The 21,798-nt window shown below is 47.9% G+C and overlaps 1 protein-coding gene across 7 annotated transcripts; it reads right to left on the bottom strand.

Annotated features, from left to right (window-relative positions):
• Positions 1-378: 378 nt before the first annotated feature.
• rfx1 (regulatory factor X1) lies at positions 379-19,140 on the bottom strand. Of its 7 annotated transcripts, none has more exons than XM_031899466.1 (21): positions 18,679-19,069; positions 15,363-15,553; positions 14,232-14,338; positions 13,229-13,312; positions 12,763-12,861; positions 12,478-12,543; positions 11,661-11,750; positions 10,575-10,669; positions 8,915-9,230; positions 8,502-8,683; positions 8,253-8,372; positions 7,245-7,360; positions 7,053-7,171; positions 6,868-6,968; positions 6,626-6,777; positions 6,415-6,512; positions 4,954-5,103; positions 4,484-4,692; positions 3,986-4,139; positions 3,554-3,599; positions 379-1,939 (listed from the first exon to the last, which is right to left on the bottom strand). In XM_031899466.1, the coding sequence occupies exons 2-21, from the start codon at positions 15,529-15,531 to the stop codon at positions 1,773-1,775; spliced, it is 2,640 nt and encodes an 879-aa protein (XP_031755326.1). In that variant the 5' UTR covers positions 15,532-15,553; positions 18,679-19,069; the 3' UTR covers positions 379-1,772. The 7 variants fall into 7 exon arrangements, with proteins under 7 accessions (XP_031755326.1, XP_031755324.1, XP_031755329.1 ...); XM_031899464.1 differs by having other exon boundaries at positions 379-1,942; positions 18,679-19,067; XM_031899469.1 differs by having other exon boundaries at positions 379-1,942; positions 9,140-9,230; positions 18,679-19,065.
• Positions 19,141-21,798: the final 2,658 nt, after the last annotated feature.

The following is a 21,798-nucleotide window of genomic DNA, read 5'->3' as shown; positions in this document are numbered from 1 at the left end:
GGCTTATACTCGAGGATATACGGTAACTATCAGTATGATTTAAAGAGTAATATTCCGAGACAATTTGCAATTGGTCTTCATTTTTTATTATGGTTTTTTTTCATTTCACTTTTTCTTTAGCAGCTCTCCAGTTTTGGAACTTCAGCAGTTATATGGTTGCTAGGGTTCAAACTACCTTAGCAACCAGGGAGTGGTTTGAACGAGAGACTGATATAGTTATAGCAGAGGAACTGCCGAACAGAAAAATAAAACTGGAGCCTCACGGAGCAATCGGCTTTTGGCTGCCGGGGTCAGTGACCCCCATTTGAAAGTTGGAAAGAGTTGGAAGAGGAAGGCAAATAATTTAAAAACTATAACAAAATAAATGAGGAAGACCAATTGAAATAATTAATCCCTTTAATGGCCAAGTCCCAAAATAAATCAATAGTGGCTGTAATTCCCACCCTTTCTGAACTGGGAATGTTTGTGCAGACCACTCAGGACCTGTACATGGGGGGGGGGGGGGTTCTATGAAAGCTGATTGGAGCACATTCCAGGCCCCTCCCCCTGTTCCCATGCCAGGGCAGGCCTATGCAAGGGACTAGGGGGCAAGAGACAGTTACCTACCAACTGCAATGAGACCATTGGTCAGCGCAGTACAGAACACAGCAAAATTTATTGTGTTATTTAAGAAATACTACAAAAGGTTAGAAAAGCGCTCAGGTGTCCTTCCCTCTGTGCTCCTCCTCTTCCTGCGCTCCCCCTTCCCTCTGTGCTCCTCCTCTTCCTGCGCTCCCCCTTCCCTCTGTGCTCCTCCTCTTCCTGCGCTCCCCCTTCCCTCTGTGCTCCTCCTCTTCCTGCGCTCCCCCTTCCCTCTCTGCTCCTCCTCTTCCTGCGCTCCCCCTTCCCTCTCTGCTCCTCCTCTTCCTGCGCTCCCCCTTCCCTCTCTGCTCCTCCTCTTCCTGCGCTCCCCCTTCCCTCTCTGCTCCTCCTCTTCCTGCGCTCCCCTTCCCGTTCTCACCCCACAGCACTGACACAAAACTAAGCTTTAAAGCAGTTTGGTTGATCCCACATACAGAAGGGTCCCTCAGTACAGATGCTTATAGGACAGTTGGCTGGACAGACAGACGGGTAAAGGCCATAATGCGGGGGGGGGGAGGGGGCCGCAGCCACATCACAACATCCAATAATCAACAACTTCTTCAGGGGTGAGAATGATGCCCGGCGAGTGCGGACTGGCGGGGGAGCGTGACGGTGACACGGCGGGACTGGAATCTGGTTAAGGCATTGGACGAGACTGATGTATTGTTGCTGTGCAGGATCTGATTGGTTCTCGCCCCGCGGTGCTGATGCAGCAAGTTCAGATTTGGCAGCGCTTGGGTTCCGCGTTACAGCAATGGCACTGGGGTAATGCTGGTGACTTGGGCAAGCTTGGCCACCCCGGGAGATGCAGTCCTATTGATATAGATTTCTGTATATATACACACATATATATATATCATAGCCACGTAGAGCAAGGGTTGCTACGGAGACAGTCCCATGACTACACAATCCATAGGCCAGTGTGGCAGTATAATGTTCGTGGGTGCAAATGTGGTTATGGGCGTATACACCAATGCACACCATGACGAGACTGATTGGCACAATGTGAGCCTCTGTGTGCCCCATCCAGGCGGGTATCTGCCCTTGGGAAACAAGCAAGCTCTGCAGCTAGCAGATTCTCTCAGCGGGAAGCTCAGTAGCGCCCCCGGAACCACAAGGCTTTGGTGCTGATTGGGCGGGCGGTTGGCCGGTTAGGAGGTCGGAGGCACCTGTACAAAGATTGCTTGGGAGTCGCTCCTTGCCAGCTTAGCGGGAGGCTCCAGCGAATCAGAACCCAAAGCACCGGAGGGGTCACTCATGGTGAGGGGCAAGTCATGAGTCAGATCTTCATCGCTCTCATCCTCCTCCTCCTCTTCTTCTTCTGTTTAAAAGGTACATTAGTAATGGCACAGCAGTCAGTACATACAGAGTGCAAAGTGGCATCAGGGCAAGGGCATTTATATCTATCTGCAACTGTATTTGCACTGGAGTTAAAGGGGAAGTATACCCATTTTTGAAGGCTGTATGTTCCATTTATTTTCCCAGAAGCCACAGTGGAACAGCTGTAGGGGGGTGGGTTGTTGTTTCGGTGTCTGTGGGACATGCTATATGGCAGCTCCTACTCACTGACATAATCGGGAAGCTAGACCAAACTTTTACATTTAGCTTACAACCTGGGAATGTTTTGGCATTAACGCAATGAAATCACACACACACACACTCTCTCTCTCTGTCTGTCTCTCTCTCTGTGTCTGTCTCTCTCTGTGTCTGTCTCTCTCTCTGTGTCTGTCTCTCTCTCTGTGTCTGTCTCTCTCTGTGTCTGTCTCTCTCTGTGTCTGTCTCTCTCTGTGTCTCTCTCTCTCTCTGTGTCTCTCTCTGTGTCTCTCTGTCTCTCTCTGTGTCTCTCTCTGTCTGTCTCTCTCTGTCTGTCTCTCTCTGTCTGTCTCTCTCTGTCTGTCTCTCTCTCTGTCTCTCTCTCTGTCTCTCTCTCTGTCTGTCTCTCTGTCTGTCTCTTTCTCTCTCTCTGTCTGTCTGTCTCTCTCTCTGTCTGTCTCTCTCTCTCATAGAGACAGGCAGGAAAGCACAAACCCACACACCCCAAGATGGCACCGTGCAGCCCACACACCCCAAGATGGCACCGTGCAGCCCACACACCCCAAGATGGCACCGTGCAGCCCACACACCCCAAGATGGCACCGTGCAGCCCACACACCCCAAGATGGCACCGTGCAGCCCACACACCCCAAGATGGCACCGTGCAGCCCACACACCCCAAGATGGCACCGTGCAGCCCACACACCCCAAGATGGCACCGTGCAGCCCACACACCCCAAGATGGCACCGTGCAGCCCACACACCCCAAGATGGCACCGTGCAGCCCACACACCCCAAGATGGCACCGTGCAGCCCACACACCCCAAGATGGCACCGTGCAACCCAAACACACCCCAAGATGGCACCGTGCAGCCCACACACCCCAAGATGGCACCGTGCAGCCCACACACCCCAAGATGGCACCGTGCAACCCAAACACACCCCAAGATGGCACCGTGCAGCCCACACACCCCAAGATGGCACCGTGCAGCCCACACACCCCAAGATGGCACCGTGCAGCCCACACACCCCAAGATGGCACCGTGCAGCCCACACAGCACAAGATGGCACCGTGCAGCCCACACAGCACAAGATGGCACCGTGCAGCCCACACAGCCCAAGATGGCACCGTGCAGCCCACACACACCCCAAGATGGCACCGTGCAGCCCACACACCCCAAGATGGCACCGTGCAGCCCACACACCCCAAGATGGCACCGTGCAGCCCACACACCCCAAGATGGCACCGTGCAGCCCACACAGCACAAGATGGCACCGTGCAGCCCACACACCCCAAGATGGCACCGTGCAGCCCACACAGCACAAGATGGCACCGTGCAGCCCACACACAAAGGGACGGCACAGAGATACCAGTGATACAAGGAACTGGTGCATTTACCTTTGTCTTGGTCCAGTGTGCGCAATGCGTTGCCCGGGTTTGCAAACTGCAGAATAAATAGATACAAATCTCATTACTGTCCCCCATTATATACTCGCCGCTCCGATACCAAGGGAATTAGCTCCTCTCGTGAGAGTCACACAGAACCTGGGTCAGTGCTATCTGTGGGTTCTGACTCTGGGTTACCCATAGCCGCCATTCAGCACATCTCTCTGTGCAGTTGGTCCCTCCCATACAGAACCTGGGTCAGTGCTATCTGTGGGTTCTGACTCTGGGTTACCCATAGCCGCCATTCAGCACATCTCTCTGTGCAGTTGGACCCTCCCATACAGAACCTGGGTCAGTGCTATCTGTGGGTTCTGACTCTGGGTTACCCATAGCCGCCATTCAGCGCATCTCTCTGTCCCTCCCAGCCCTGATTGTTGCACTCACCTCCCCCATGACAGCGATTGGTGTCTCCCCGCGAGCCTGTGCCACGCGGTGCTCTATCAGGTAGTACATGTACTCGTCGTACAACAGCCGGATCAGGTGGAAAGACCCAAAACTGGCGGCGCTGCGGAGGGTCAGATCCCTTATCACCATGGAGCTGGGGGTTGGAGGGAAATAGAAATACATGGATGTCATCTGTGTGCCACTGAGTTTGCATAGCCCACTCCTCTGAGGTCCAACATACATACAGTATTATATATATATATATATATATATATGTTTCGGCTGCCACTGCAGCCTTTCTCTTTGAAACGTTAGATGTAACTTTGTAAGTAAAATAAATTTTGTTTTTCTTAAGTCCTGTGAGTGCGTTACCTTCCATTTTTGTACACATTTTGCATGTCTTGGACTGCACCCAGGCAATTATGATTGCCTTATCGTGAGTGCCTGTTACACCACTGAGGAGTTCTAATATATATATATATATGCACAATGGCGCACCTGTAGAAGGACCACTTCAGTAGGAAGAGTTTGGCCGCCTTGGGAAATCCTGGGCTCCCCTGGTAAGGTTTCAGCACCTGGGAGACGACACTATCCAGCCACTCTGCCCATTGCTCTAGGGAGCTCTGCTGCTGTAGCGTCAGCTTGAAGTCCTGCTCCAGCCTCTGTACCACCCGGTCTGCACAGCGGCACACCCACGAGGCTTGTTCCTGAGGAAGGGGGCAAGGAAACAAACATGGAGGGGAACCGAGGGGGAGAGATATTCTTACAAGGGCCTATTAGAGGAGGAGTTACAGATATGAGGGCAGGGTATATTAGAGGAGGAGGAGTTACAGGTATGAGGGCAGGGTATATTAGAGGAGGAGGCGTTACAGATATGAGGGCAGGGTATATTAGAGGAGGAGGAGTTACAGGTATGAGGGCAGGGTATATTACAGGAGGAAGTGTATGAGGAGAGGCTGTACGGTTACCTGCACGTTGGTGAAATCCACACGGTTGAGATCGCTGAGCATTTGGTTGATCTGGGCAGTGTTCTGCAGCACGGCGCGGGCAGCCTGAGCAAGGTGATTCAGAGACGTGTATCGCCGCAATGTCTGGGCAAAGGCACTTGCAGCGCTGGCCTAATAGGTGCAACAGGGAAGAGAATGTCACTGGCCAGAAAACAAAGGGTTAAACATTGCCATTGGGGAGCCCTTGACTAACTCCTAGCAACAGTTCAACCTCAGACACATACTGGGGGCTTCTCCCATGCACAGACTGTGCTCCCCTCTGAAATAAAGAGCAACTGTTGTGTCCAGGTTGAACTACCCACTGCTGAGCACTCCTCCTGGGCAATGCTTTATGCCTTCTCCCCAGCCAGCCCAGCCTATGGGTGAGTGTGTATGCTCTGTAGTAGGCATATCAGCCTATCGTGTAAAACTCTGCATTCCTTAGGAGAGCCAATGAGCTTGTCACAACCTGACATAGGGGGCACACAGGGCCTGTGTATGAGAGTCAGTGAATCGGTCCCATAATCCAACATGCACAGGCTCTGTGTGCCCCCTATGAGAATCAGTGAATCAGTCCCATAATCCAACATACACAGGCTCTGTGTGCCCCCTATAAGAGTCAGTAAATCAGTCCCATAATCCAACATACACAGGCTCTGTGTGCCCCCTATGAGAGTCAGTAAATCAGTCCCATAACCCAACATACACAGGCTCTGTGCGCCCCCTATGAGAGTCAGTAAATCAGTCCCATAATCCAACATACACAGGCTCTGTGTGCCCCCTATGAGAATCAGTGAATCAGTCCCATAATCCAACATACACAGGCTCTGTGTGCCCCCTATGAGAATCAGTGAATAAGTCCCATAATCCAACATACACAGGCTCTGTGTGCCTCCTATGAGAGTCAGTAAATCAGTCCCATAATCCAACATACACAGGCTCTGTGTGCCCCCTATGAGAGTCAGTAAATCAGTCCCATAATCCAACATACACAGGCTCTGTGTGCCCCCTATGAGAGTCAGTAAATCAGTCCCATAATCCAACATACACAGGCTCTGTGTGCCCCCTATGAGAATCAGTGAATAAGTCCCATAATCCAACATACACAGGCTCTGTGTGCCTCCTATGAGAGTCAGTAAATCAGTCCCATAATCCAACATACACAGGCTCTGTGTGCCCCCTATGAGAGTCAGTAAATCAATCCCATAATCCAACATACACAGGCTCTGTGTGCCCCCTATGAGAGTCAGTGAATCAGTCCCATAATCCAACATACACAGGCTCTGTGTGCCCCCTATGAGAGTCAGTGAATCAGTCCCATAATCCAACATACACAGGCTCTGTGTGACCTGGAGAGTCAGTCCCATAACATACAGCTTGTGTGCTCTTTGTGAGAGCCTCAGTCGCTTGAGCAGTCGCTTACAGGCAAGAGACACTTCCTACCTTAACCCGCACCATCTCCTCGGGTATGTTCATCATGGCGCTCGTCAGCCAGCTCTCCAGGCTCTTGGCAAAGTTGCGAATAGCTTGTGTCAGGGCACCTGAGGGAATACGAGGTCCCTGTGTGAGTGCCATAAGCCATACAGTTGGTGAGCCCAGCATGCACCTCTAGAAGGGTGTGTGTATAAGTTTGGGGAGGGGGAGTTGCACTTACTTGGTATGGGGCGCAGTACATCTGGGATGAGCGTTTCCACCAGAACCTGATAGAGGAGATGATCACAGTCTCTGCTCCATTTAAGCAATGGCTCATACTTGGAGAGCAGCACTAGGCAGTCCTTGGGCAGCCGCTTCTCTGCTTCATCGTCTCTGGAGAGAATGAGGGGAACACACAGGGTAACCTCCTGGCAATGCCCTGCTACGGTACAGCTCCCACTACGGGCTCACATTGGTACTTACATTGTGCTGTCGCTGTGCTGCGTCTGGTTGAACCTCCAAAAGGTTTTCCACAGGGTCTCTACCAAGGTGAACTGCAAATTCACAACCACATCCACTATAGCCTGTGAAATAAAATGGCCGTTAGTAAACTGTCGGCTGACCCTGGGCACCGAGGCGGCACTGTAGCTAAGGCATATGCTGGTTACCTCGCAGTGCTCCCTGTACAGTAACTGGAAAGCCTTCACATTGGCCAGAGTCACGCCATCAGGGAGCGGCTTCCCCTGCAAATCCATCTCTGCAAACTCTGGAAGTGTCTTTGAAGCATCTGCAAGAGAGGGAGAGGTAAAAGGGGACAGGCCAAATAAAGCCAAGCTCATAGCCGACCTTGGGCAACCTACCTAAAAACTGCTGGTACTGCTGCACCTGAGCGCTGATGTCAGACAGACCCGACGCTTGCTGCTGGGAGCCCCCCACCCCGTTACTCATACCTTCCATCTTCTGCACGGTTTTTAGCCTGGGAAAGAAAGAGCTTTCCAATTATTCAGCATTTGGACAGTTATTTGCAAATGGCTACAGTTTAACATGATGAAGACATGATGAAGACGTGAAGATATTTTGAGACAGTTTGCAATTAGTCTTCATTTTCTATTTTTTTGTGGGTTTTTAGTTACTTAGCATTTTGTTCTGAAGCACTCAAGTATGGTACTTCTGCAGCTATCTGGTTGCTAAGGTCTTTTTTTACCCTAGTAACCAGTCACTGGTTAGGCACCGGACCTAAACACGCAGAAATGACATCATGTGTTCCTATGTCGCAGAGGTGACGTCACTCCTGCAGTGTGACCTGGCCCCCTGTTCCCTTTACCTCCCCAGCTCCATCGCCAGATTTCCTAAGGAAATTTGGGGTGGCGGCTGGAGGCATATTTAAATTTTATTTAAAAATGAGATATCTAATGTATAGGCACTTGAGCACCCCCCTAAAGCCTTAGGCACAGGCCCTGAGGAGAAGGCCCGAATAAGAAGTAATAGAAGAATAGAAATAATAAGTAGCAAGAAAGATGAAATTGGGGTCTCACAGTGCCATCGTTTTTTTGGCTGTAGGGTCGGTGACCCCTATTTGAAAGCTGGAAAGAGACCAAAAAGGAAGACAAACAATGAAAAGAAACATAAAAAATATTATATTATATTATATATATATATATATATATATAATGAAGACCAATTGCAAAGTTGCTAACAACAGAACTTCTATAAGGGAAATAAGGGAAAATGCCATAATACTACAAGTAGCTTCAGGGGGTACACACTGCATGCCAAGGGTCTGTGGGGGGGTGCACAACCTTCAAGCACAGGCAAATGGCTTGGAAGTGTGAGAGAAATGGAAGTTGGGTGAAAGCTGGGACTACAACCTCTGTTTCTGGGAGAAGGGCTGCTGGCGCATAGCGAGGTGCTGCTGGTCCTCCATCAGGCGCAGAAGTGGGGAGCTGGCTTTGATTCGCAGGCCGTAATAGTGGTACTTAGAGTTCCCCCTGCAGGATACAAATAACAGCACTCAGTAACATATACAGAACACGGCTCTTTCTATAGATGAACACAGGACTGTGTATAGGGAACACAGACTGTGCACTGGCTCTGCCTAGGGACACTGTCTCGCTCACCTCGTGCCCAGTCGGCGGGTTCTCAGGCCCATGAAGACCGAGCGGATGAGCTTCCCGAAAGAGGCGGCATTTACAGGCTCCAGTTTTTGCTCCTGGCAGTGCAGTAAGTAGTGGCAGTACAGGGTGCTGCGGGGCAGGCTCACCCCCTCTGCCGTCTCGTAGTTATCAAGCAGCCACTGTACCTGTGGGACAAGGTGAGACACCGTTAGGGGCAGGGTGGCACAACAGCAGCAGGGCAGGAAGCAATGGAATGGGAGAGGATTGGATAGAGTGATGTATTGAACTAACAGGGGGATGAACAGCTGTACCAAACTCTCTCAGGACACAATAGTCCACACATTTATTATGGGGAATAGGAGGCAGAGACGTTGATGACGAAGAAGGGGCACACAGACGAGTGAGAGTGGCCTCACCGTGGCTGGCGAGGCACGTGTGGTATGAGAGTAGGACTGGGTAGAGCTGCCCATGATAAATCCACCCTGGATAACGTAGGTCCCCGTTCCTGATCCACTACCACCTCCTCCAGTTCCACCTGAGGCCGCGGACTGGGTGGTGTTGGTGAGAATCTGCCCCCCAGACACATACATGGGCACCGATGGGCTGCTGGCCAAAGCTGGGGATGAGGTGGGAGAGCTGACCTGCCCTGTGGCTCCCTGCGCCTCGTAGTATGTAGATCCCGTAGCCTGGGTGTAAAGGGGAGTCTCGGTGTAGGGGTAGGACCCTGATCGGCTGCAGGAACACAAAAATACACCAATCAATCGTCCGCATTAGAATAAATAGACACAGTGCTTGCTGCTGCGGAGTGCAGCCATGTCCAGCCATTAAATGAGTATGATACCTGTACAGCAAGTAGGCCAATGTCTATAGCCAACCTGCGGTACATTTGTACAACTCCCAGCATGCCCAACAATGACAGCAATGGTGTTCTATTAGCATCACAGCAATGTGCACAACTATTTCCCCAAAGGCTAATAGAACATTAGGCATTTTCCTCTGACCTCTGCCAGCTGCTAAGAGCACACATTATTGGCTGAAATGTAGTCATGGGAGGTGGCTGCCAGTCAAATCACCATCAGGCGGAATGCTTAGTGTGCCATTAGCCAGAGGGTACTAAGTTTGGCATTCAGGGTTTCCCCAAATGGTTCTTAAAGGAACAGTAACACATAAATATTTAAATACCTTATACTCCACAAAACATCTCTAATAATAGGCCTAGCCTTTCCCCCTTGCCTTTTTTAAATGCTTCATGTAGAATTTTAGTTACGAGCTGCTCCATAGCAGCACGGTGAAAAGGTGACGGATGCTTGAATTCCTGTGTGCACTGACCCGGAAGCTGTCTTCGCATCAGAGGACCTTCAGCACTTTTTATCAGCGCCTGTAGTTTAAATTTATGTTTCTATTTCTTCAGACAGTTTAGGGGGTAATGTTGCGGTCATAAATTTAAACAAAGAAGCATAAGTGCCGAAGGTCCTCCAATGCAAAGACAACTTCCCGGTCAGTGCACACAGGAATTCAAGCACCCGTCGCCTTTTTGCCGTGCTGCTATGGAGCAGTTCCTAACTAAAATTCTACATGAAACATTTAAAAAAGGCAAGGGGGGAAAGGCTAGGCCTATTATTAGAGATGTCTTGTGGCGTATAAGGTATTTAAATACCTTATAGGCAGCATTGGATCGGAGCCAATACGGTCCCCAGTCCGTTGGAAAGATCAAACCTGCCCGATCGAGATCTGGCCGATTTCAGGTCAGATGTTGGTCGGGGAGGCCTGTGGTTCTTGCCCATACACGGGCAGATAAGCTGACAAATGGGTCTAAAGGACCAATATCGCCAGCTAATATCGGCCCGTGTTTGGGCACCTTAAGGCTGGCATTCAGGGCTTTAACTGATGGTTTCAGGCTTGGTAGTACGGGTTTATTAGGGTTGGTTTATACAGATATACTTAATGATTTTAGCACTGACATTTAGGGATTTCTAGCATAGTATATTTATGGTTTTACAGAACGATTTTAGGTTTGGTATTGGTTACAATGCAAACACGTGTGAGTGTACAGATGCAGCTTTATGTCACACTTACATGGTGCTGCCAGTGTATGTGGCGTCGGTTCCCTCCACATATTGCACCTGGCTGGGGTATACGTGTTGCACCGGGACTTGCTGCAGCTGCTGAACCTTAGAGCAGAAGAGAGAATACTGGTTATACACAGCATGCTCCCATCAAACATGGAGGATTATCTTCTAGGGACCCAGAAAGATGGAAACAGACTAATAAAGGATAAAATGTACAGGTTGAAGATAAAAGATGCAGACTGGTGGACAGTATTAAAGGAACAGTAACACCAAAAAAGTAAAGTATATCAAAGTAATTAGAATATAATGTACTGCTGCCCTGCCCTGGTACAACTGTGTGTTTGCTACAGAAAGTTTATATAAACAAAGCTGCTGTGTAGCCCCGGGGGCAGCCATTCAGAGGAGAGGCACAGGTTACATAGCAGATAACAGATAAAACACTATTGTATTCTACAGAGCTTATCTGCTATGTAACCTGTGCCTTTTCTCCTTTTTCCAGTTTGAATGGCTGCTCCCGGGGCTACACAGCAGTTTGATTATATAAACTATATTTTGTAGCAAACACACAACTTTTACCAGTACATTATATTTTAATTACTCTCATGAACTTTCATATTTTGGTGTTACTGTTTCTTTAAGGACAGATATAAAAAAAAAAAACAAAAAAAAACCCCATAACATTTCTGGGGGTTTAATTGCCTTTTATATAGATTGTAAGCTCTATGGGGCAGGGACCTCCTTCCTCTTGTGTCCTCGACTCTTAACTTATTGCAGCTGTATTTATCTTGTTTATTATTATCTTATTAACACCCTGTTTGTATGAATGTATCCTACTGTACAGTGCTGCGTACATAAGTAGCGCTTTATAAATAAAGATATACATACATACATACATACATACATACATACATACATACTCTACTAATGAAATGTCCACTAATACATACAAAACCATCCCATACTCAGTTTAGCCCAGCTGAAGCTGGACTCTCCGCAGTCCCTCCTTTGCACCTCCCTACCTATTCCCAGCCAACACACACAGTTCTGACTCCGCAAACATGCACTCGTGGTCTTGCGCAGACCCTGAAAGTACCTCGGCTGCCCCTTGGACATGCTGAAGAGCCTGGACTGTCAGCTGATGAACGGGGGAGGATTTCTGAGGATTCGCTTGTACGACCGATCGCTGTGAGGGAAGGAGAGAAGAGCCAAATAAGAACAAAATGAAGACTGCACAGTGCTAATGGGTGGCCAGGTACAGAGAAGCACAAGTATGAGATAATAACCAATCAGACTCCAACTAACATACTAAAGCCATGCATTTCAGTTTGAGCCTCAGAATAAGGGCTAACATTAGCTCTCCTTGACTTTTTTTTACGGATATTAGCAGTTTTACACTACTATTACTAGTTTTACACTACTAACTTTGAGCTGCTTTGCCTGGGCCAACAGAGGGTTAAACAGAGGGTGCAGACAACACTCCTACTGTGATTTAATGGAACACCCTGCATTCCATTGGCCTAAGGTGGCTTTAACTTGAGAAGGAAATAGGGAACTTTCAATTGGGGGTGCACTGAATCCACTATTTTGGGATTCGGCTGAACCCTGAATCCTTCTTGAAAGATTAGTCTGAATGTAAATTAAGCCACAAAGAACCGCGTGTGTAAAATTCAATTTTCGTGTTTATGTGACAAAAAGTCACATCATGTTAAGGATTCGGTTCGGCCAGGACCATGGATTCCGCTGAATCCGAATCCTGCTGCAAAAGGCGAATTCCCAACCGAATCCTGGATTTGGTGCATCCCTAGGTTCAATCAAACATAGGGGTGAAGTCAGGAGGCTAAGGCGTATTTTTACAGGAACAGGGTGGGCAATGAGAATGGTTCAGGTGCAGGGGGGGGTTGGTTGCTCACCTCTTGTTGCGTTCCGTGGAGCTGCAATGGCTGGGCTTGTCCTGCCTTCAGAGATGGGCTGTCCCCCTGGAACACAAATAAGCTTTATACCCTTATGTACCCACAAAGAATTCTTATAGAATCCCCAAGAGCTCTAATATGCAATCAGGCACCCTGGGATTCCTACAGTGAGACTGAGCTAATAGAGGTGCCATGACAAAAAGCAGCTTTATACCCCCAACTACTAGCCCTTTTACTCCCCAGGGAGCTATCTCCCAGGGACCCCACTGTGTAGATTGTACTCACATCAGGAGGGGAGTGTGCTGGCTGCTGCTGCACTGTGTGTACTGTTAGGGAGACCTGTGCTGCCTTAGTGCCCTGAGGGGAGCTCTGCACCACCAGCCGCTGACAGAGAATAGAAAGGAGAATCTGAAGTTAGAGGAGAGTAAGACCCCTGTGCAGTGGCGAGATATATATATATATTTACATACATACATACAGCATGGGGTGGAGGGGGGATTACACAATAACCAAGGTCTGCCCTGTGGAGTCACTGGGCAGGTCTGCAATGCAGTGCAAAGCCACTGCGCAATGGGAAATGGCTCTGAAACATGCGAATAAGTGCCGGCAAACTCCACGATTTCAGTTTCATTTGGGGATATACTGACAGGTGGTGTTTCTTTACACAAATACGGCATGCAAAGCACTGCAGGCCCTTCCAGAATGGATGGGAAGAGAGGTGAGAGCGCATCATGGGATGTAGGTGACATACTTGCTGGGGTACCGATGATCCAGCCAGCTGCAGAGGGGAGACTGCAGTGACCTTGGGCTGCACCCTTGCTTGGACCAGCAGCCTCTGTGTGCGTGAAGAGACAGATTTAGAGACAGCAGAGAGCAAGCAGCCCGCAGGAGAGATTGCAAGAGAAAGAAAAGGAGGCTCAGTGAAAGCCTAACAGAAAGGAACAACATGCAAGAGAGATTATTGGGGGGCAGAGCAGCAGGCAGAGGAATGAATGAGCCGCAGAGCGTGCAGGGGCTTGAGCACAACAAACCCACAGGTATGGTACAGAATGGCCAATTCTAAGCAACTTCTCAATTAGTCTTCATTATTCATTATTTATAGTTTTTTAATTATTATTCTTTCCAGCTTTCAAATGGGGATCACTGACCCCACAGACAAAAACTATTGCTCTGCAAGGCTACTATTTTATTGTTATTGTTACTTTTTATACCTGATTTTTTCAACTTAAGTCCTCTCTTGTCCATATATCAGTCTCTCATTTAAACCAATCCCTGGTTGCTAAGGTAATTTGATTTTTAGCAACCAGATATCGGCTAAAACTCCAGACTGGAGAAAGATGCTGAACAAAAAATAAAATAACTAAAAAAAAAAAACTACAAATAATGAAAAAAGAAGAGCAATTAATGTACTCTCTACTTCATACTAAAAGCCAACTGAAAGGTTGACAACCCCTTTAAAAAGGAGGGAGCAACAATGTTGGGGGGCAAGGAAATATGAGGGAAAGACAGATCATTGGACTTGGTTGGCAGAACAGGCATGGCACACAAACTAGGGGAAAGCCATGGGCATACCCCACAACAAATCCCCTTCTCCAATATGGCATGGTAATGGGGCACAGAGACAGCTAACAATAGGGGAGACACACAATAACTAATAGACAGAGAGCATATAAAGCATAAAGCAGGGATACCCCACCTTATGGGGGCCTTATATACACATCTCTGCACCCCAATTTCTGCCCTTGCATCAGTACCTGCTGTGCTGCTTGCACTTGCTGTACCACCTGTGTCGGCACCCCGGTTGTGGGTGTGGGGGTTCCCCCTGGGCTGAGTTCCCCGTCACTGCCTCTCACGGACCCTTCTGTGTGGGGATAAAGAAGGCAGAATATTAGGCTGATAGTAGCAGTCAGTAGCCACAGTCCTAATGTACTGTCTCTAGTTACATTGCAGGGATCCCCAACCATTTATACCCACAAGCCATATTTTAATGGAAACAGTGTTGGGGAGCAACACAAGCATGAAAAAGATTCCTGGGGGGTAACAATAAGAGTTATAATTGGCTACTTAATAGCCCTTATGTGGACTGGCAGCCTATAGAAGGCTCTATTTGGCATTATACACATTTTTTATGCAGCCAAAACTTGCCTCCTTACCAGAAATTAAAAAATAAGCACCTATTTGAGGCCACTGGGAGCAACATCCAAATGGGAATGGGAACAAAGAGGAGAAATAGATGGAAGAATAGATGCTTGCATGTAAATAAAAGACACTAGAGGTGGCCATACACGCACTGATAATATCGTACGAAACCTCGTTTCGTACGATATTCGGTGCGTGTATGGTATGTCGGCGAGTCGACTGATATCGCAGGAAACTGCTGATATCGGCCGACTCGCCGATCGGACCAGTTTGAAAATTTTGATCGGGCGCCATAGAAGGCGCCTGACCAAAATTCTCCCTTCAGCGCTGAATCGGCAGAAGGAGGTAGAAATCCTATTGTTTCTACCTCCTTACCTGCCGATTCAGCCCTGAATGGTGTGTGGCACATCTGACCGATGGTCGCACGAAACATCGTCAGATCGCCATGTGTATGGCAAGCTTAAGAGAATAAAGAGGTTGGGTGAGGAAAGGAGGAAAAATAGATTGGAGAGTGGGCCTATGGTATAAGGTTTTCTGGTGGGCCCCTGAGGGCCCAGTCAGAAACTGGCACCATATGTTTGGGAAACTTGAGCCCCATTCACACGCTGTTGTACTGCAACTCACAGCCTGCCATGTTTGCACACAAGCGAGACAACATCCTTCCTGCCCCCACTATATAACATGCAGGCCCTTGGGCAGTGGCCCTTCCTGTTTGTTTGTGCTGCTGCAGTTTGTAGGATACGCACCCGAAACGGTCACTACAATGTACTGCTGCGCAGAGGGAGTCTGGGCTCCTGACGCCTGGGAACTGCCGGAGGGGGTGACTTGCAGTTCTGCCACATACTGCTGCGGGGTGCCCTGCGTGGCGGCAGGGGCAGCTGCCTGGAGCTCTGTCACGTAGGCTTGAGTCGCCATTATGGGTGCTACCCAGGTGGAGCTAAAAAAACAAAAAAGAGGATCACAAATGAGCTTTTAAATGATCACTTCCATGTATCCATTATCTGGCATAATGAACAAAAGAACTCTTCTTTTAAGGGTGCCGACACACAGAGCTACTAGTAGCAGCTACTTGTCACGGCTACTAAAACAGACAATGCTGATCATTTACTGATAACTGTCTCTACGTGTGTTTTAGCAGAGGCAATTCTCAGTATTGTCTATGGCAGGGGATTTTCTGGGGTTTAGTAGCCGTGACAAGTAGCTGCTACTAAGTTGCTCTGTGTGTCTTCACCCTAAGAGTATCTGCAGCAGCACTGGGCTACTGTTCCCATACAGAGGGCCACTTATCCACCATTTTACATGTTTATGGGGGCCAGGAAATAAAAAGACAACACTGACACCCAAAGAGGTCAGTGAGGCTCTGCCGGCCATAGCAATATCTCCAGTTGGACAGACTTAATCTAGAAGAAGCTGGAAACGTTTTTCCAAAAAAATAAAAAACACAATGTTAACACACTTTATATGCTGGTGTCAGAGTTCCTTTAATGGGAAGAAATGAAGGAAAAAAACACAGCCCTGTTTATTAGTTCCAGTTAAACAAAGGTGCGGCTTGCAGTCTTTCCCTTATCCAACTGTAAGCCTCCAGGCTAAAGGTTGTGAGTGTCAATGCCTCTATACAGGTATGGGACCTGTTATCCAGAATGCTCGAGACCTGGGGTTTTCCAGATAAGGGATCTTCCCATAATTTGCATACTTACTAAAAAATAATTTAAATAGTAATTAAACCCAATAGGATTGGTTTTGGCTCCAATAAGGATTAATTATATTTTAGTTGGGATCAAGTACAGGTACTGTTTTATTATTACAGAGAAAAGGGAATCATTTAACCATTAAATAACCCCAATAGGGCTGTTCTGCCCCCAATAAGGGGTAATTATATCTTAGTTGGGATCAAGTACAGGTACTGTTTTATTATTACAGAGAAAAGGGAATCATTTAACCATGAAATAAACCCAATAGGGCTGTTCTGCCCCAATAAGGGGTAATTATATCTTAGTTAGGATCAAGTACAGGTACTGTTTTATTATTACAGAGAAAAGGGAATCATTTAACCATTAAATAACCCCAATAGGGCTGTTCTGCCCCCAATAAGGGGTAATTATATCTTAGTTGGGATCAAGTACAGGTACTGTTTTATTATTACAGAGAAAAGGGAATCATTTAACCATGAAATAAACCCAATAGGGCTGTTCTGCCCCAATAAGGGGTAATTATATCTTAGTTGGGATCAAGTACAGGTACTGTTTTATTATTACAGAGAAAAGGGAATCATTTAACCATTAAATAACCCCAATAGGGCTGTTCTGCCCCCAATAAGGGGTAATTATATCTTAGTTGGGATCAAGTACAGGTACTGTTTTATTATTACAGAGAAAAGGGAATCATTTAACCATGAAATAACCCCAATAGGGCTGTTCTGCCCCAATAAGGGGTAAGTATATCTTAGTTGGGATCAAGTACAGGTACTGTTTTATTATTACAGAGAAAAGGGAATCATTTAACCATTAAATAAACCCAATAGGGCTGTTCTGCCCCCAATAAGGGGTAATTATATCTTAGTTGGGATCAAGTACAGGTACTGTTTTATTATTACAGAGAAAAGGGAATCATTTAACCATTAAATAAACCCAATAGGGCTGTTCTGCCCCAATAAGGGGTAATTATATCTTAGTTGGGATCAAGTACAGGTACTGTTTTATTATTACAGAGAAAAGGGAATCATTTAACCATGAAATAAACCCAATAGGGCTGTTCTGCCCCCAATAAGGGGTAATTATATCTTAGTTGGGATCAAGTACAGGTACTGTTTTATTATTACAGAGAAAAGGGAATCATTTAACCATTAAATAAACCCAATAGGGCTGTTCTGCCCCAATAAGGGGTAATTATATCTTAGTTGGGATCAAGTACAAGCTACTGTCCTATTATAACAGACAATAAGGAAATCATTTTTAAAAATGCTAATTATTATATTAAGGGCTCTGGTACACGGGGAGATTAGTCGCCCGCGGCAAAACTCCCTGCTCGCGGGCGACTAATCTCCCCGAGTTGCCTTCCCTCTGCCATCCCACCGGCGAACATGTAAGTCGCCGGTGGGATGGCAGACGCGGCGGGGCGATTTCGGGAAATCGCCGAAAAAGCCTCGCGAGTCTTTTTCGGCGATTTGCGCGAAATCGCGCCGCCGCGTCTGCCATCCCGCCGGCGACTTACATGTTCGCCGGTGGGATGGCAGAGGGAAGGCAACTCGGGGAGATTAGTCGCCCGCGAGCAGGGAGTTTTGCTGCGGGCGACTAATCTCCCCGTGTACCAGAGCCCTAAAGTGGAGTTTATGGGAAATAATCCAGAACTTTCTGGATAATTGATTTCCAGATAATGGGTCCCATACCTTCATGGGAATCAGGCAGTGAAACATACATTGGAACAGGGCCCCTAAGTCAGTGAGGGCAGCCTATTATCTCCCATATATAACTGTATATAATGATTTACCAGCAATCTCTATCTCTATACCAAGTGTATGACAGATTTAGGGCCAGTGTGAGAGATCAAGGGGCCTCAGAAAGAGTTTATTTCATAGGGGAAAGTAACTTGTAACCCTCCAGTTCTTTTAAAACTACAACTCCCATAATGCTAGTTGCCATGTAGGGCAGCAGGCTGGATACTATTGATTGGTACGGCAAGGGAATGTAGCCAATCTTATATAAATGCAGAACCAACACTGATCAGTCTGTTTATTCTACTCCCCCCCCCCCGCATTGCTCCCACTTGGTACCCTCTCAGCGCCACACCCACCTATTGGTTTCACCCAACCGCCAATCGAACTGGTAACCATAGCCACCGTTCTATTCCCTCCCCATCCATTTCCATAGCGACGCGCAGCCCGCAACCTCTCTCCCGCTCACAGCAGGCGCCGCCATTTTGAAAAGGGGGCGGAGGGTGGAAAGACCGTTTGACGTAGCCATAACGACCGAGGGTCACCCGTTCCCCCTCCGCCATAAACCCCTCAGTAAAACACATGCGCGTCTAGTCCGCTCTCTTGTCGTTGTCGAACGACTGCTCACTCACCAAAGCACACGGCTTCACTTCAGCGTCACACCTCGGGTAGTGCCCCGTTCCGCAAGGAAGTGATTTGTACACAAATAATAACGGGACGGGTTGCCCGTTAGTTGAAGGTGGGCCAGGGGGGGGTCCCGAGTTGCTGGTCGTTGTTGTTGTTGATTCTTGTTGCCGGGGTTCTTGTCGCCACGACTACCGTGGCTATGGCCGCTCCGTCCCTCACCCGGGCAACTGTTGCTACCGACCCTCCCCCTTCACTGAAGTCGTCAGTAAAGGTCCGAGAAGCAGCGGATCAATTGGTTACTGTTGACGTCCATCAATAGAGAGCAAAGCTCTAATTGGATGGCAAAAACGTCTGTCAGATATGTGGGCGGTCGTAATAGGGGCTCGGCCGTTCCCTGTAGGAAAGCGTACATGTCATTCTGCAGGGAAATTGTTGTCATTGGTTACATGGCCAAGTAGTATCGGCCCTCTTGATACCATGGAAACCGCTGCCGCCTCTCAACCGCTGATTGGGTTACTGGGATTCCTGTCAGATCCCCATTCGTTAGAAGGAGCTGTCAATTACACAAGGGCGTGTCGGTTGGGGGCACTACGCATGTGCTTGGCGCAGGGGAAACTGGGAAATGTAGGAACCATAGTAACCGGAAAAGCGTCTAGAATTACACGAAAGTGCGGGCAGAGGCCTGAAACTCATTTTGTTGACTTAGTTGCCCTTTATATGCCAAACTAGCAAAGTGTGTTGAATTATTTACTGGCCAGAACCCTAGAGAAATACTGTCATGGGAAAACATGTTGACATAAGTTAATAGAGCTTCTCCAGCAGAATCCTGCATTGTAATCTGTTTATTTTCGAAAACACAGATTTTTTTATGTTTAATTTAGAAATGTCACATGGGGCTAGCCAAATTCTTTATTTCCTAGGGTGTCACAGCCATATGACCTGTGCTCTGATAAACTTCAGTCACACTTTACTGCTGTGCTGCAAGTTGGAGTGAGATTCCCCCCCCCCCACCCCCCCAGCAGCCGATCAGCAGATCAGCAGATCAATGGGAAGGGAGCAAGATAGCAGCTCCCAGTAGGTATCAGAATAGCACTCAATAGTAAGAAATCCAAGTCTGGCTTGGGACTCCTCCAGTTACATGGGAGTAGGAGAAACAATAGGTTAGCTGAAAGCAGTTCTAATGTGTAGCGCTGGCTGAAAGCTCAGACTCAGGCACACTTTACTGCTGCGCTGCAAGTTGGAGTGATATCCCCCCCTCCCCCCCAGCAGCCGATCAGCAGAACAATGGGAAGGGAGCAAGATAGCAGCTCCCAGTAGGTATCAGAATAGCACTCAATAGTAAGAAATCCAAGTCCGGCTTGGGACTCCTCCAGTTACATGGGAGTAGGAGAAACAAAAGGTTAGCTGAAAGCAGTTCTAATGTGTAGCGCTGGCTGAAAGCTCAGACTCAGTCACACTTTACTGCTGCGCTGCAAGTTGGAGTGATATCCCCCCTCCCCCCCAGCAGCCGATCAGCAGAACAATGGGAAGGGAGCAAGATAGCAGCTCCCAGTAGGTATCAGAATAGCACTCAATAGTAAGAAATCCAAGTCCGGCTTGGGACGCCTCCAGTTACATGGGAGTAGGAGAAACAATAGGTTAGCTGAAAGCAGTTCTAATGTGTAGCGCTGGCTGAAAGCTCAGACTCAGGCACAATGCACTGAGATGGCGCCTACACACCAATATTACAGCTACAAATACATTTGTTGGTTCAAGAATAAAAGGTTAAATGGAGGGAATTATTTGCTGTGTAACAGTGTCATTTAGAAATACAAAGTACCCCATAAAAATCATGACAGTATCCTACTGAAAACATTGTCACCGAGCATCATTTTTCTGGCAAAGACAGTAAAATACTGGCCAGGTGGTACCCCTATATAGTACTTAGCAGGACCCTCCCCCACCAGGGGCCCCAGATATTAGCCTGCTGGTCACTGCACCCTGAGTGGGGGCCTTGCCAACAAGCAAAATGGGGCCCTGGTGAAAAAAAAGCTCATGCTATGCTCAGACCCCCTAGGAACAGTTATAACAAAGCCAGGCCCGCTCCACCACGTGCCCAACCCTATTTCCAACCCATAAATTGTTCTTTTCCATTTCTGCAACGGTGGGAGGGGGGCCTGTTACTGTGAGGGATTAAAATCAGGGAGACTCCGGATAAAGACCTGTAAGTTGACGTGTGTGCACTGATGGCGGCCATGGCTGGATTACTATCACCCTGATGAGAGGGGGTTACTTGACATCTCACCAGCACTCAAATAAGCCAATGTCATACCTCCCAACATATTGAAAACGGAAAGAGGGACAAAAATAAATTGCAAATTCATTTGGCCACGCCCATTTTTGCGACCACACCCCCTAAATACCACTCCCATTTGACTAAATTTGGCAGGTTATTTAAAATTTGAACACATTTCTGGGGGTTTTGGGGTCCTGTTTTATGTGTTATTACAGTTTTGCTGAAAAAGGTGAAATTGCCCTTTAAGCTGCAAGTCTCGGTTCCCCCAAGAGACCTGTTTAGCTTATTAGTTACAATTGTATCTCAGTGCAGGGGGGGCTCTTTACCTTTCTGGGCTCTGCCAAAAGCTACTTATTTAATTAAATGTGAGAAACAATGTATCCAAGTGCCAGGGGACTCTCGTTAAGATTTCTGGGCTCTGCCAAAAGCTACTTTTAATTAAATTTGTATCTTTTTTAGCTTCAGAGCAGAAGATCAAAGGGAAATGAGGGACTTTTCAGTAAGAATCCGGGACTGCGGTTTGGGCTGTCAAAAGAGGGACTGTCCTGCGAAAATCGGGACAGTTGGGAGGTATGCAATGTTAAAGTACCGCTATGGAGTCTATGGGAGATGGCCTTTCTGGAGCTTTTTGGATAATAAGCTTCTTATAGGGATCCCATACTTTTACTAGAAATGGCCCTAGATATTACCACAGTATTTCAGGGCTTTGTGGCCAGGGCATAACTGCGAGTAAAGGCCTGGAATGGGATTCAGGCCCTGGCATTCCAAGTAGGCACACAGGCCCAAACAGCCCCCCATAGGCCCAATAAATAGTGAGTGTCTATGGCACCTTACAGCAGCCCCTCTGGCA

Source organism: Xenopus tropicalis, chromosome 3 (genome assembly GCF_000004195.4).
Source record: "Xenopus tropicalis strain Nigerian chromosome 3, UCB_Xtro_10.0, whole genome shotgun sequence".
Lineage (NCBI taxonomy): Eukaryota > Metazoa > Chordata > Amphibia > Anura > Pipidae > Xenopus > Xenopus tropicalis.
Note: the sequence above shows the minus strand (reverse complement) of the source record. Positions and strands in the feature narration are given on the sequence as shown.

What these genes read in the sequence shown, in the direction of transcription:
- rfx1 (XM_031899464.1), bottom strand. Translation starts at nt 15,531, where the DNA reads ATGGCGACTCAAGCCTACGTGACAGAGCTCCAGGCAGCTGCCCCTGCC. An exon ending in AAGTGCAAGCAGCACAGCAG is followed by an intron (nt 13,313 to 14,231) that starts GTACTGATGCAA and finishes TCACGCACACAG; the next exon opens with AGGCTGCTGGTCCAAGCAAG. An exon ending in CACGTGCCTCGCCAGCCACG is followed by an intron (nt 8,684 to 8,914) that starts GTGAGGCCACTC and finishes CTTGTCCCACAG; the next exon opens with GTACAGTGGCTGCTTGATAA.